Raw genomic sequence first — 14,122 nt, 5'->3', positions numbered from 1 at the left:
ATCACACCCCCGAGCTCCAGAATGATGATGGGAAGGTGTTTGCAGTGCCCAGGGAAGGGGGGACAGCCCAGCACAGAGCGGGCACCCATGGCAGCAGCAGGGCAGGGGCTGGGATGCTCCTCCCTGCTGAGCTCCCCTCCCTGCCCAGGGCCAGCAGAAACAGCCCAGGAGCCCCCCGAGAGCAGCAGGATGAGCCCAGGGCTGTCCCAGGTGTCCCCTCACCGGGAGGAGCCCCAGAACCATGTCACACTGCTCCGTGTCCCAGCAGCCAGCACAGCATCTCTAATGAACACCCTCTGCTGTTTATCAGGCCACCCTTCGCTTCTTTAAGGAACAGGAGAAGTCGTTCCTGGCCCTCGCAGTTAATCAGTTTATGCCCTGAAGCATGAGATTTGATTACCTCATGTTATTATCTCAGCGTGCAGACCTCAAAATTTCATTAATGGGAATAATTTTATCTATTCATTTAAAAAAACCAAAATGCTTCTGCTTGACCTTAAGAAACTTCCTGGCTTTTCAAGCAGAAATCAACAATTAAGTGAAGGAAAAATGAAAAGCCGGAGTAGCACAGCAGCGATACCTCACGGCAGGGGAGATGTGCTCCTCGCCAACACTTCTGGCATTTCTTTGACAGTTAAATTTGATGTAAAATAGTTTTATACCCCTCATATCCTGACAGTTTTGTGCATCATTAAGAAGCGGTAACATCATTATTAACAGTGATGAGTAAGAATATTATGATCCCATTTAAAGCAGGTCCTAAATCACTCTGGGTACCAAATGTGGCCAAGGAGATGCTGCTGTGGGCTCAGGCCATGCTCAGGACGAGGGGTTGGCCAGTCCTGGACACCTCTGGAGTGAGGGGCTCAGGGGGCAGTGCCTTCCTCCTCCTCCTCCTCCTCCTCCTCACAATTCCCGTGGCACCAGGGCACTGCTCCACTGCCAGGGGAAGGAAATGGCAGGGCCAGGGCAGGCAGAGCTGGGTGAACGGCATTTAAATAATTCATTCTGAAAAGTTTGCAACAGCTTCTCAATATATATATATATATATATAAATATATAAATATATATTATATATAAATATATATTTATATACACAAATAGATATTATTTATATATATTATATATAAACATTATATATCAACATATATATATAATCATAGATATATAATATATATAATTTATATATTTTATATATAATTTATATATAATTTATATATAATTTATATATAATTTATATATATAATTTATATAAATAAATAAATAAATACATAATTTATATAAATAAATAAATAAATAAATAAATAAATAAATAAATATAATTTTTATATATATGTATAATCAGGGCTCAGACAGCACCTCTGAATTCCCACGGCAGCTGGGATGGGAAGAGACACCCACAGCTCCCGTGGCAGACGGGGGAAGCAGTGCCTGGAGCCAGGGGGGCGCAGAGCTCACAGCCAGGAGCTCACTGTGGCTCTGGGAGAAGAGCAGGGCCCTTTCCCCAGCTCCCAGGGCTCCGAGGAAAGGCAGGATTAACAGGCTGGATAAACAAACCCCAGCAAGGGATTTCCCAAATCTGCCACACGGGGCTCACTTTGATGTGAAATTTCAAAAAAGGCCTAAAACAAACCCAACTCCTGCCCCGCTCTCCAGGCGGCTCCCATGGGCTGTCACACCCTGCCCCTCCTCTCTGAGCTCACAGGACCTGTCCAGAGAGGGAATTCTGGCCTCCAGAGGAAAAGGCACCTGCACAGGCTGCCCAGGGAAGCTGCCACAGCCCTGGAAGGGTTCAAGGGCTTGGAGCAGCCTGCTCTCATGGAAGGTGTCCCTGCCCAAGGCAAGGGCTTGCAGCTGGATGGGCTTTAAATGAACCATTCCAGGATTCCATGGATCCGTGAAAAACCTTTCCAAAGCCTGGGTGCCTGCAAGGTCAGAGCTCCACCCCTCCTCCCACCCTCACCACCTCTCCTGGCCCTCAATTCCACAGCTCTGGGATGGCCTTTTTGGGGAGGGAGGGCTCCCAGGCTGAGCTGCAGCACTCATCTTCCTCCTGCAGCACTCACTCATCTTCCTCCTGCAGCACTCATCTTCCTCCTGCAGCACTCATCTTCCTCCCTGCAGCACTCATCTTCCTCCTGCAGCACTCATCTTCCTCCTGCAGCACTCACTCATCTTCCTCCTGCAGCACTCATCTTCCTCCTGCAGCACTCACTCATCTTCCTCCCTGCAGCACTCATCTTCCTTCCTGCAGCACTCATCTTCCTCCTGCAGCACTCATCTTCCTCCCTGCAGCACTCATCTTCCTCCCTACAGCACTCATCTTCCTCCTGCAGCACTCATCTTCCTCCTGCAGCACTCACTCATCTTCCTCCCTGCAGCACTCATCTTCCTCCTGCAGCACTCATCTTCCTCCTGCAGCACTCATCTTCCTCCCTACAGCACTCATCTTCCTCCCGCAGCACTCCCTCATCTTCCTCCTGCAGCACTCATCTTCCTCCTCCAGCACTCATCTTCCTCCTGCAGCACTCCCTCATCTTCCTCCTGCAGCACTCCCTCATCTTCCTCCTGCAGCACTCACTCATCTTCCTCCTGCAGCACTCATCTTCCTCCTGCAGCACTCCCTCATCTTCCTCCTGCAGCACTCCCTCATCTTCCTCCTGCAGCACTCCCTCATCTTCCTCCTCCAGCACTCATCTTCCTCCTGCAGCACTCATCTTCCTCCTGCAGCACTCATCTTCCTGCAGCAGCAGCAGCACCCCCAGCAGGAGCAGCCCCATCCCAGCCAGCACTCCGACTGACACCCTCGCGAGTTAAAACCTTTAATTCATTGATAAGAACATATTTGCACATGCTCACACAATGGAAAAGGCACAGGACTCATTACTGCTGCATCTGCCTGGGCCGGTGATTATTAATTAACGCACTTCCAGCTCGTTTATCTAATCAGCATAACTGGTTTTGGTTTTGGTCACTGTTTTCCCTCCAGGAAAGACAGGGGAGCCGCAGGTGCTGCCTGGGCTGGGCAGGGAGAACATTCCAGAGGGAGCTCCCTCTGCTCCACACACACGGGAAAAGTCACCCTGGGGGTTCCTCACTGCCCCCACACACACCCTGACCCCCCAGCACAAACCCTGCTCTTCTCAATCCCTGCTGAAGCCCTGGACCGTCTCCCCTCAGCCCAGCGCTCCCCGGGCGGGGATGCAGGGATGCTCTGACAGAGCCCAGACGTGCTGGGAAGAGCTGGCTCAGCGGAGGAGCAGAGCACAGAGCCCTGCACACAGCTCCCAGCCTCGACATGTTCCCAGCCTTCCTTCACATCCTCCCAGCCTCGACATGTTCCCAGCCTTCCTTCACATCCTCCCAGCCTTGACATGTTCCCAGCCTTCACATCCTCCCATCCTTCCTTCACATGTTCCCAGCCTTCCTTCACATCCTCCCAGCCTTGACATGTTCCCAGCCTTCACATCCTCCCAGCCTTGACATCCTCCCAACCTTGACATGTTCCCAGCCTTCCTTCACACCCTCCCAGCCTTCACATCCTCCCAACCTTGACATGTTCCCAGCCTTCACATCCTTCCATCCTTCACACCCTCCCAGCCTTCACACCCTCCCAGCCTTGACATCCTCCCAGCCTTGACATCCTCCCATCCTTCACACCCTCCCATCCTTCCTTCACATCCTCCCATCCTTCACATCCTCCCATCCTTCACACCCTTCCAGCCTTCACATCCTCCCATCCTTCACATCCTCCCAGCCTTGACATGTTCCCAGCCTTGACATCCTCCCAGCCTCGACATGTTCCCAGCCTTAACACCCTCCCAGCCTTGACATCCTCCCATCCTTCACACCCTCCCATCCTTCACATCCTCCCATCCTTCACACCCTCCCATCCTTCACACCCTCCCATCCTTCACATCCTCCCATCCTTCACATCCTCCCATCCTTCACATCCTCCCATCCTTGACATGTTCCCAGCCTTCACATCCTCCCAGCCTTCCTTCACATCCTCCCATCCTTCCTTCACATCCTCCCAGCCTTCCTTCACACCCTCTCATCCTTCACATCCTCCCAGCCTTCACATCCTCCCAGCCTTCACATCCTCCCATCCTTCACATCCTCCCATCCTTCACATCCTCCCAGCCTTCACACCCTCCCAGCCTTCACATCCTCCCAGCCTTGACATGTTCCCAGCCTTCACACCCTCCCATCCTTCACATCCTCACAGCCTTGACATGCTCCCAGCCTTCACATCCTCCCATCCTTGACACCCTCCCAGCCTTGACATGTTCCCAGCCTTCACATCCTCCCATCCTTGACACCCTCCCAGCCTTGACATGTTCCCATCCTCCACATCCTCCCATCCTTCACACCCTCCCATCCTTCACATCCTCCCAGCCTTCACATGCTCCCACCCCTCCATCTCCCAGGCTCAAATATTCACGGCCCTTAATACGACAGGCTCAGCATAATCTGCAGGGGAAGCTTTGCTGTCAGGGAGGCAGAAGTGCCTCAGTGCCCTGTTAATTTGCTGAGATTTCCTGCTTTATTCCGCAGCCTTCTCCTGCTAATAAGACACTTGATCAAAGCCCAGGACACGAGCGTGGAGGTGCATTTGCTGCTGTCCCACAGCAGCCCTGGGTGTCTGTCTCCTGCACCAGAGCCTCAGAAACACATCCCACATTCTCAGTATTGGGAAGGAATTCCTGGCTGGGAGGGTGGGCAGGCCCTGGGTCCCTGGCAGTGTCCCAGGCCAGGCTGGACAGGGCTGGCAGCACCAGGGACAGTGAAGGTGTTCCTGCCCATGAGTTCAGAGATGAATTTTAAGGCCCCTTCCAATCCAAACCATCCCAGGACTCAACGACCCTGTGAAAAATCCGTGTTTTCCATCGGGAGGGAAAGACTGGCTTTACAAAGACAAGGAAAAACAACCCGAGTGAGAGAGGAGACCGGCACCGAGCTGAAGATCATACGGCAAACCCCTGGTGAGTGAGCTGGAGAGGAAAACGCAGCCGTGGCCGTGCTGCCGCCTGCAGGCACCGGCCCCGCTCCTCGCCCCGGCCAGATTTTGGGGAGCTCCCGAAATCCCTGGGCAGGGGTCCCCCAGCTGGGGAGACAGCGACAGGCTCCCCCATCCCCAGCGGGCCCCGTTTTCCAGGCAGCACAACCGGAGCCGGGCTCGGGGGCTGCTCCATCCTGGGCAGAAATGCAGCTCTGGGAATGCTGCAGGGATCGTGGGAAGGGCATTTCCCCTCTGCAGCCTCCCAGGGACAGCCGGCAGGCTCCTGGGAGCCCGGGAGCTTCCTCTCGGTCCAGCCAGGCCACCACGGCCCCCTGTCCCCAAGTGCCACATCCACAGGGCTGTCAAATCCCTCCAGGGATGGGGACTCCACCCCTGCCCTGGGCAGCTGTGCCAGGCCTGGACATCCTTTCCATGAAGGAATTGTTCCCAATATCCACCCTGAGCCTCCCCTGGCCCAGCCTGAGGCCGTTCCCTCTCCTCCTGTCCCCGTTCCCTGGGAGCAGAGCCCAAACCCCCCGGCTGTCCCCTCCTGCCAGGGACTTGTGCAGAGTCAGAAATTCCCCCTGAGCCTCCTTTGCTCCAGGCTGAGCCCCTTCCCAGCTCCCTCAGGAATTCTCCAGCCCTTTCCCATCTCCCTCAGCAATTCTCCAGCCCCTTCCCATCTCCCTCAGGAATTCTCCAGCCCTTTCCCATCTCCCTCAGCAATTCTCCAGCCCCTTCCCATCTCCCTCAGGAATTCTCCAGCCCCTTCCCAGCTCCCTCAGGGATTCTCCAGCCCCTTCCCAGCTCCCTCAGGGATTCTCCAGCCCTTTCCCAGCTCCCTCAGGGATTCTCCAGCCCCTTCCCAGCTCCCTCAGGAATTCTCCAGCCCTTTCCCAGCTCCCTCAGGGATTCTCCAGCCCTTTCCCAGCTCCCTCAGGAATTCTCCAGCCCTTTCCCAGCTCCCTCAGGAATTCTCCAGCCCCTTCCCAGCTCCCTCAGGGATTCTCCAGCCCCTTCCCAGCTCCCTCAGCCCCTCCTGCTGCTCCAGCCCCTTCCCCAGCCCCGTTCCCTTCCCTGGACACGCTCCAGCCCCTCTGAGTTGTGAGGGCCCGGAGCTGCCCCGGATTCCAGGTGGAATCCCAGGGCCAGCACAGGGCTGGGCGGCTCCATCTCCCCAGGCCTGGGTGCCCACTGTGCTCTGGGGCCATCTGGGCTCCCCAGTGGCCAGCTCTGCTCTCCCAAAGCACTCCCACAGCTCCACGGCAGAGCTGGGGAGCTCAGCTCCTTCCCGTCCTTTCTGGAAAAGCCAGCAGCTGACACGTTTTCACCAACACCTCCAGAACGGGCCAGAAATAAAACAGCCTTTCAAAGCCAGCTGAAGGAATGAGGATGCAGCTGCACAGAACGGGGCTGGGGAGCTCCTCGCTGCCTCTGGAGCGGTGGGAACGCACGGGGAGCAGCAGGAGGCTGAGATCTGCACCCCGCTGGCATCTGATGGAGGCTGGAGGGAATCACAGGATCCTCAGCGCTGGAAAACACCTCCAAGGTCACTAAATCCAACCTTCAGGAAGGTGCTTGGGAAGCAGGACTCGTGCAAACAGAGCTCTGCCTGGTTCACTAGGCTCTCCTCTGAAGACAAACGCAACACAAAAAGCATTTATAAAGGCCTTCACAACTCTTAACATTTTCAACAACTGGATATTTTTTCTGGCAGCGCTCCTGGTGGCTCTCCCCGGGGGACGAGCACCCATCGGGGTGGCGAGGAGCAGCACAGGATCCCACAGAGCCACCCGGGGGATGTCACGGCTGCTCGCAGGACGAGGGAAGAGCCAGCGAGGGCACAGGAGGATGGAGAAGGATCCGGTGCTGCCGAGGGTGTCCCAGCCCGGGGTCCTCGCCCACGGAGGGGCAGCGGCCCTGGCAGCGTGGGCACAGGGGGGCACCTCACACCCTGCTCGGTGGAGCCTCAGCGCCCGGAGCTCGCCCCGTGCTCGCCCCGTGCTCGCCCCGTGCTCGCCCCGTGCTCGCCCCGTGCTCGCCTCCTTGGCGAGCTGGCCCCAGCTCGTCCTGCCCCGCACAAACCCGCAGGGACTGCCAGTGCCGTGCCCAGTGCCAGCAATCCCCGCTGCCATCCCGCTGGAGCTGCCCGCTCTGCTGTCCCCGGGCTGGGGACAGGAGGCTCCACAAGAACGTGGCTCAAGGTCCTGAGAGCTGCCCGTAGGTCACCGGGGGGTGTGATCCTCTGGGAACTCAAAATCCAGGTGGTAAAAGCCTCTAGAGATGGGATGATCCTGCTCCCTGCCACAAACCACACCCTTCCTGCAGATGCTGGAGTTTCCCATCACTGGAAGAGCGCTTTGGAAAGCGTGTGACAGCAGTGCCACCATGCCCGGAGCCCCAGGGCACGGCCAGGCTTTGCCAGAGGGGGAGGCTCGGAGCCCTGGCCTGCCCTGGAGCCCCCGGGCAGCCTGGCACACCCGTACCTACAACAGCGTGTACCTACAACAGTGTGTACTTACAACAGTGTGTACCTACAACAGTGTGTACTTACAACAGTGTGTACCTACAACAGTGTGTACTTACAACAGTGTGTACCTACAACAGTGTACCTACAACAGTGTGTACTTACAACAGCGTGTACCTACAGCAGCGTACCTACAGCAGCGTACCTACAGCAGTGTACCTGTACACACACCCGTACCTACAACAGTGTGTACCTACAACAGCGTGTACCTACAACAGTGTACCTACAGCAGTGTACCTGTACACACACCTGTACCTACAACAGTGTGTACCTACAACAGTGTACCTACAGCAGTGTACCTGTACACACACCCATACCTACAACAGCGTACCTACAACAGCGTGTACCTACAGCAGTGTACCTGTACACACACCCGTACCTACAGCAGTGTACCTGTACACACACCTGTACCTACAGCAGTGTGCCTGTACACACACCTGTACCTACAACAAACAGTGTACCTGTATACACACGTACCTACAGCAGTGTACCTGTACACACACACGTACCTACAACAAACAGTGTACCTGTACACACACCTGTACCTACAGCAGTGTACCTGTACACACACACCTGTACCTACAACAAACAGTGTACCTGTACACACACACCTGTACCTACAGCAGTGTGCCTGTACACACACGTACCTACAACAAACAGTGTACCTGTACACACACACGTACCTACAACAGTGAGCACGTCCTTGTCGATGTCGGCACGGATGTAGATGCGGCCCCGGCGCTCCGTGTGGTCCGTCCCGCACAGGCTGGGCACGTTCATCACGCAGCGCTTGTGCACGTTCATCATGCAGGCTGTGCGACAGAAGGGGACCCTCAGCACCCCGGCACACCAGGGGACACTCCGGGGATACCCCGGGGATACCCCGGGACACCCCAGCACACCCTGGGGATACCCCGGGACACCCGGGGACACCCCGGGGATACCCCGGGACACCCGGGGACACCCCGGGGACACTCCGGGGACATCTCGGGGACACCCCAGCACACACCGGGACACCTCAGGGACACCCCGGGGACACCGCTGCCGGGGGGGACAGGGGCATCCTGCCCTGCTCTGAACCCGGGCCGTGGCGAGGGGCTCTGGGATTAAGACAGAGCCATTGGATCTCCCCGGGCGGCTGCAGAACCTGGCACGGGAACCCGCTGGAGCATCTCCGGGTCCAGCCTGAGGGACCCCGGGGCTCTGGGCCCGCGGTAAACTGCCTGAATTCTGCTGCTGATTCATTAAAATTATTAAAATGATCTGCCAGCACCCCAGGGTGCGATGCCGGGGGCTCGGCTGGATCCGCCAGGAGCCAAAAAGGGGCATTAAAACTTCCCTGTGTGCCCGTATACACACAGACAGGCACAGGGATCCATCTCTGCACAGAGATACGTATATACGTATTTACATTTTAGAGCAGCTCACTTCCCCTTGGCGAGATTCCCAAGGTTCTAAGGAATATGCTGTTCCCAGACAGCCAAGCCTCCCCATCCCCGAGCAAGGAGCAGCCAAGCTCCTGCTCCCGCCGCCAGCGCCGGCACACGCTGCGTGTCCCAGTCCCCTTAAATAGGAACACACAGGATTAACTTGGAAAATTACCGATTCCATCCTTTCCCTCTGCTTCCACCCCCCGCTTTCTCCTCCCCGCGCAGCATTTCCCCCGCTGGCAGCGCCGGCAGAGGCGGCGGCACCGCGCGGCCACAGGGTGTCACTCGGAGCCAGGCTGGGAGAGGAGCTCCGGGCTCCGGGACACCGGGCACGCACCGGGGGACCCTGCAGGGAATCATCCTGCAGCTGCTGCTGCTGCTGGCCCTGCTGCTGCTGCTGCTGCTGCTGCTGCTGCTGCTGCTGCTGCTGCGGGGGTGCTCCTGGAGAGGGACTTGGGGGTGCTGCGGCAGCGGGGGATGTGGGGATGATGTGCAGAGGGATGTGGGGATGATGTGCAGGAAGATGTGGGGGGATGTACAGAGAGATGTGGGGGGATGTACAGAGGGATTTGGGGGAATGATGTACAGAGGGATGTGGGGATGATGAGCAGGGGGATGTGGGGATGATGTGCAGAGGGATGTGGGGATGATGTGCAGGGGGATGTGGGGATGATGTGCAGGGGGATGTGGGGATGATGTGCAGAGAGATTTGGGGGAATGATGTACAGAGGGATGTGGGGATGATGTGCAGAGGGATGTGGGGATGATGTACAAAGGGATGTGGGGGGATGAACAGAGGGATCTGGGGATGATGTACAGAGGGATCTGGGGATGATGTGCAGGGGGATGTGGGGATGATGTGCAGGGGGATGTGGGGGGATGTACAGAGGGATTTGGGGGGATGATGTGCAGAGGGATGTGGGGATGATGTGCAGGGGGATGTGGGGATGATGTACAAAGGGATGTGGGGGGATGAACAGAGGGATCTGGGGATGATGTGCAGGGGGATGTGGGGATGATGTGCAGGGGGATGTGGGGATGATGTGCAGGGGGATGTGGGGGGATGTACAGGGGGATGTGGGGATGATGTGCAGAGGGATGTGGGGATGATGTGCAGGGGGATGTGGGGGGATGTACAGGGGGATGTGGGGATGATGTACAGAGAGATTTGGGGGGATGTACAAAGGGATGTGTGGGGATGATGTGCAGGGGGATGTGGGGATGATGTGCAGGGGGATGTGGGGGGATGTACAGAGAGATGTGGGGATGATGTGCAGAGAGATGTGGGGATGATGTGCAGAGGGATGTGGGGATGACGTGCAGAGGGATGTGGGGGGATGCTGCTGCTGCAGAGGGATGCAGGGAGGTTCCCCCAACCCAATGCCTTTCCCTCTCCTGCTGCAGCCCCAGGAACTCCCCCCACATGCACCCCTGGGGCACTCAGAGCCCTGCAGCTCCACACCACTGGCAGAGGGCACAGGCTCACGGCTGCAGCCCAGGATCCTGGGGTGCCCGAGCCCCCCACGGGCTGCCCGAGCCCCCCACGGGCTGCCTGAGCCCCCAGAGCTGCAGGCAGAGCCAGCAGAGCCAGTCACTTACTGTCACATTTCATCCCCTGGTGAATGAGCCCGTACAGCAACGACCCGCAGTGGTCACAGAAGGTGGGGCTGGAGTACGTGTGGATTTTAAATTTGTGTTTGCTCCGGGGATCCTGGGGGGAAAATAAAGGACAAAGATTATAAACTTGCAGGAAATGTTGGCAAGGCACCCCTGCTCTTCCCATTCCAAGTGCCAGCTGGCTCCGGAGGTGCTGCTAATGGACTTGAGTCAACTGCCACCGACTCGTGGGGACCTTTTCCAGCAGCCACCAGGATCCAGCTTTATTCCTCTTCATCTGTGTTGCCATAACAATGAAAAAGCAATGCACTGGCTTGGCTGGGGATTTTCTGTTTTTCGATAACTCAGTCTTAGCATGGAAAACACCAGGTGAAATTGGTATGAACCAACAGAAGGGCTGGGCACTGCCCAACTTCCACACAGAGCAGGAAAAACCACCCGTGATTCCATCTAAATTAAGCCTGCCCAGGAAACATCTCCTGTGCTCTGGTGCCAGCCCTCCCCTCACACTCCCAGGCATCCAAGCTGCTATGGGGATGCTTTAATATTTTGAGCTTTCTTGAAAGCAAGGGCAGATCCTTGTCCAGCAGCAGAGGGTGCAGACCCAGCAGAGCCCAGTTTATCCTTTTGTGCAGGCACTGGGCAAACTCCTGGGCTCCAGCGAGGGTCAGCAGGAGTTAGAGCCAAGCAAACTCAAATCGTGGAATCCCAGAATGGTTGGGTTGGAAAGGACCTTAGAGCCCATCCAGTGCCAGCCCTGCCATGGGACACCTCCCACTGCCCCAGGCTGCTCCAGCCCTGTCCAGCCTGGCCTAGGGCACTGCCAGGGATCCAGGGACAGCCACAGCTGCTCTGGGTGCCTGTGCCAGAGAAAACTTCCAGAAGAAACAGCTTCTCTACGGGGAGACAGAACCAAGCACTGTGGCAGAGCAAGGGTTTGGCATTTCTTGGCGTGTTCCATGCAAGACAGGACAATTCTGGGAGCTCAGGGGAGCCTGGGGCAGTGGGGCTGGGCAGAGGGAGCTGCTGGGGCTCCACAGCCCCAGGAGCAGCACAGGCAAGGGGGAAGGCACAGAGCAGCTTGATTTCATCTCAGGTTAATTGTTTAAGGGTTAGGGATGAGGCTCAGCTCCCAGCTCCGTCATTTGAGCTGAGCAGCTTTTTAATGGCCTGGAAAGCTGCCCAGGCATTAGCAAAGACACCTTTTCAGGGCACTGCGAGAGGAGTAAATAAATAAAGAGTGGAATCAGAAGCGAGCTATAACATCACCACCAATACATTCCATCCCCCCGAAATTAATTTCCCAGCACTGTTGCATTGGAGCTCCCAGCTGCATTAATCACCAACGTTGTGTTTTACTGCTCAGCACCACAGATAACCCCAATGGCACCCTGGAGGGGAAAACCAACAGAGCCTCCTTTAACTGGCTCTGTGCCGTGCCAGGGAGGGGTACAGGCTTCAGCCAAGGCACTGGAACTGGAAATATCTCACATTTTACCCCGAGGAAATGCTTCCAGGCACAGCTCCCGGCATGGCTCCAGCTGGCAGAATGGCACGGGAAGGTTGAGGGGATGAGTGGTTGCAATCAGCCTGGGTTCTGGACACCCCAAGCAGCCAGTTCTGTCAGGGACCTCGCTTTCCTCAGACATTTGTAAGACAGCAGAGGAATGGAGCCTGGATTTTAGGCTAGAACAGGAGGTGGGGGGAGTTTCCCCCCACGAAACTCAGGGCAGGCAGCCAAGAGGCAGCCGGGACTCAACCTTGAGATGGTCTGGAAAGTTCCAAGCCAAACCGTGCTGTGATCCCGATTCCCTTGCCAGTGTCCTGGGACAGAGGAGGCCCTGGCTGTGCACTCCTGCATCCTGCACACCCCTGCAGCGGCCACCCCCAGCTCCCCTGGCAGCCAGGCAGGGCCAGGGGGACACGGGGAGAAGCCACGTGCCAGCGCTGCCAGCGGAGGGATCGCCCCCGAGCGCTCCCTTCCAGAAACAGATATTCCTGTTTAGGCAAGCGAGAGCGTCAGTCATTCATAAAAAACACAAGCTTTATGCAAAGGGAGACAATTCCCACTTCGTGCGAAGGATGCTGAATTCCCACCGGAACCCAGAGCTCGAGAAGCTGGAGAAGCAAAATGCCAAAGCAGGCACTGCCCAGAGAGGGGCTTCACCTTCTGCTCCCCTCCCTGCCCAGAGAGGGGCTTCACCTTCTGCTCCCCTCCCTGCTCTGGAGAGGGGCTTCACCTTCTGCTCCCAGCCCTGCCCAGAGAGGGGCTTCACCTTCTGCTCCCAGCCCTGTCCAGAGAGGGGCTTCACCTTCTGCTCCCAGCCCTGCCCAGAGAGGGGCTTCACCTTCTGCTCCCAGCCCTGCTCTGGAGAGGGGCTTCACCTTCTGCTCCCAGCCCTGCCCCAGAGAGGGGCTTCACCTTCTGCTCCCAGCCCTGCTCTGGAGAGGGGCTTCACCTTCTGCTCCCAGCCCTGCCCCAGAGAGGGGCTTCACCTTCTGCTCCCAGCACTGTCCAGAGAGGGGCTTCACCTTCTGCTCCCCTCCCTGCTCCGGAGAGGGGCTTCACCTTCTGCTCCCAGCCCTGCCCAGAGAGGGGCTTCACCTTCTGCTCCCCTCCCTGTCCAGAGAGGGGCTTCACCTTCTGCTCCCCTCCCTGCCCAGAGAGGGGCTTCACCTTCTGCTCCCAGCACTGTCCAGAGAGGGGCTTCACCTTCTGCTCCCAGCCCTGCTCTGGAGAGGGGCTTCACCTTCTGCTCCCCTCCCTGCTCAGAGAGGGGCTTCACCTTCTGCTCCCCTCCCTGTCCAGAGAGGGGCTTCACCTTCTGCTCCCCTCCCTGTCCAGAGAGGGGCTTCACCTTCTGCTCTCCTCCCTGCCCCAGAGAGGGGCTTCACCTTCTGCTCCGAGCCCTGTCCAGAGAGGGGCTTCACCTTCTGCTCCCAGCCCTGGCCAGAGAGGGGCTTCACCTTCTGCTCCCCTCCCTGTCCAGAGAGGGGCTTCACCTTCTGCTCTCCTCCCTGCCCAGAGAGGGGCTTCACCTTCTGCTCCCCTCCCTGCCCAGAGAGGGGCTTCACCTTCTGCTCCCCTCCCTGCCCAGAGAGGGGCTTCACCTTCTGCTCTCCTCCCTGCCCCAGAGAGGGGCTTCACCTTCTGCTCCGAGCCCTGTCCAGAGAGGGGCTTCACCTTCTGCTCCCAGCCCTGGCCAGAGAGGGGCTTCACCTTCTGCTCCCAGCACTGTCCAGAGAGGGGCTTCACCTTCTGCTCCCCTCCCTGCCCCAGAGAGGGGCTTCACCTTCTGCTCCCAGCCCTGCCCAGAGAGGGGCTTCACCTTCTGCTCCCAGCCCTGCTCTGGAGAGGCTCCCGCCAAGAGGGGCAGAGCCAAAGGCTGGGAGGGGATGGAGCAGCCAGGCTGGGGGAGCAGGAGCTGCTGGGCTGAGAGGGGCTCGTGTCACCTTGCCCAGCGCCTCAGAGAGCGCCAGGAACCGGCAATTCTGGGGATCGGTTTTGAGCAAGGCTCTCTGTACCAGGAGACTATTTTTGTACCA

The 14,122-nt window shown here is 57.5% G+C and overlaps 1 protein-coding gene across 2 annotated transcripts in view; it reads right to left on the bottom strand.

The window, feature by feature from the left end:
- Positions 1-14,122, bottom strand: part of PRKCB (protein kinase C beta) — a 105,514-nt gene that overhangs the window by 40,815 nt on the left and 50,577 nt on the right. For both annotated transcript variants that reach the window (XM_086853772.1, XM_086853773.1), the window contains exons 4-5: positions 10,559-10,670; positions 8,213-8,341 (exon numbers count right to left, since the gene is read on the bottom strand). In XM_086853772.1, the coding sequence (XP_086709898.1) occupies positions 8,213-8,341; positions 10,559-10,670 (241 nt within the window). The remainder of the gene's footprint in view (positions 1-8,212; positions 8,342-10,558; positions 10,671-14,122) is intronic.

The sequence above is a fragment of the Cyanistes caeruleus genome, chromosome 17 (genome assembly GCF_971803275.1).
Source record: "Cyanistes caeruleus chromosome 17, bCyaCae1.hap1.1, whole genome shotgun sequence".
In the NCBI taxonomy this organism is placed as follows: Eukaryota; Metazoa; Chordata; class Aves; order Passeriformes; family Paridae; genus Cyanistes; species Cyanistes caeruleus.
This window is presented reverse-complemented; position numbering and strand designations above follow the sequence as displayed.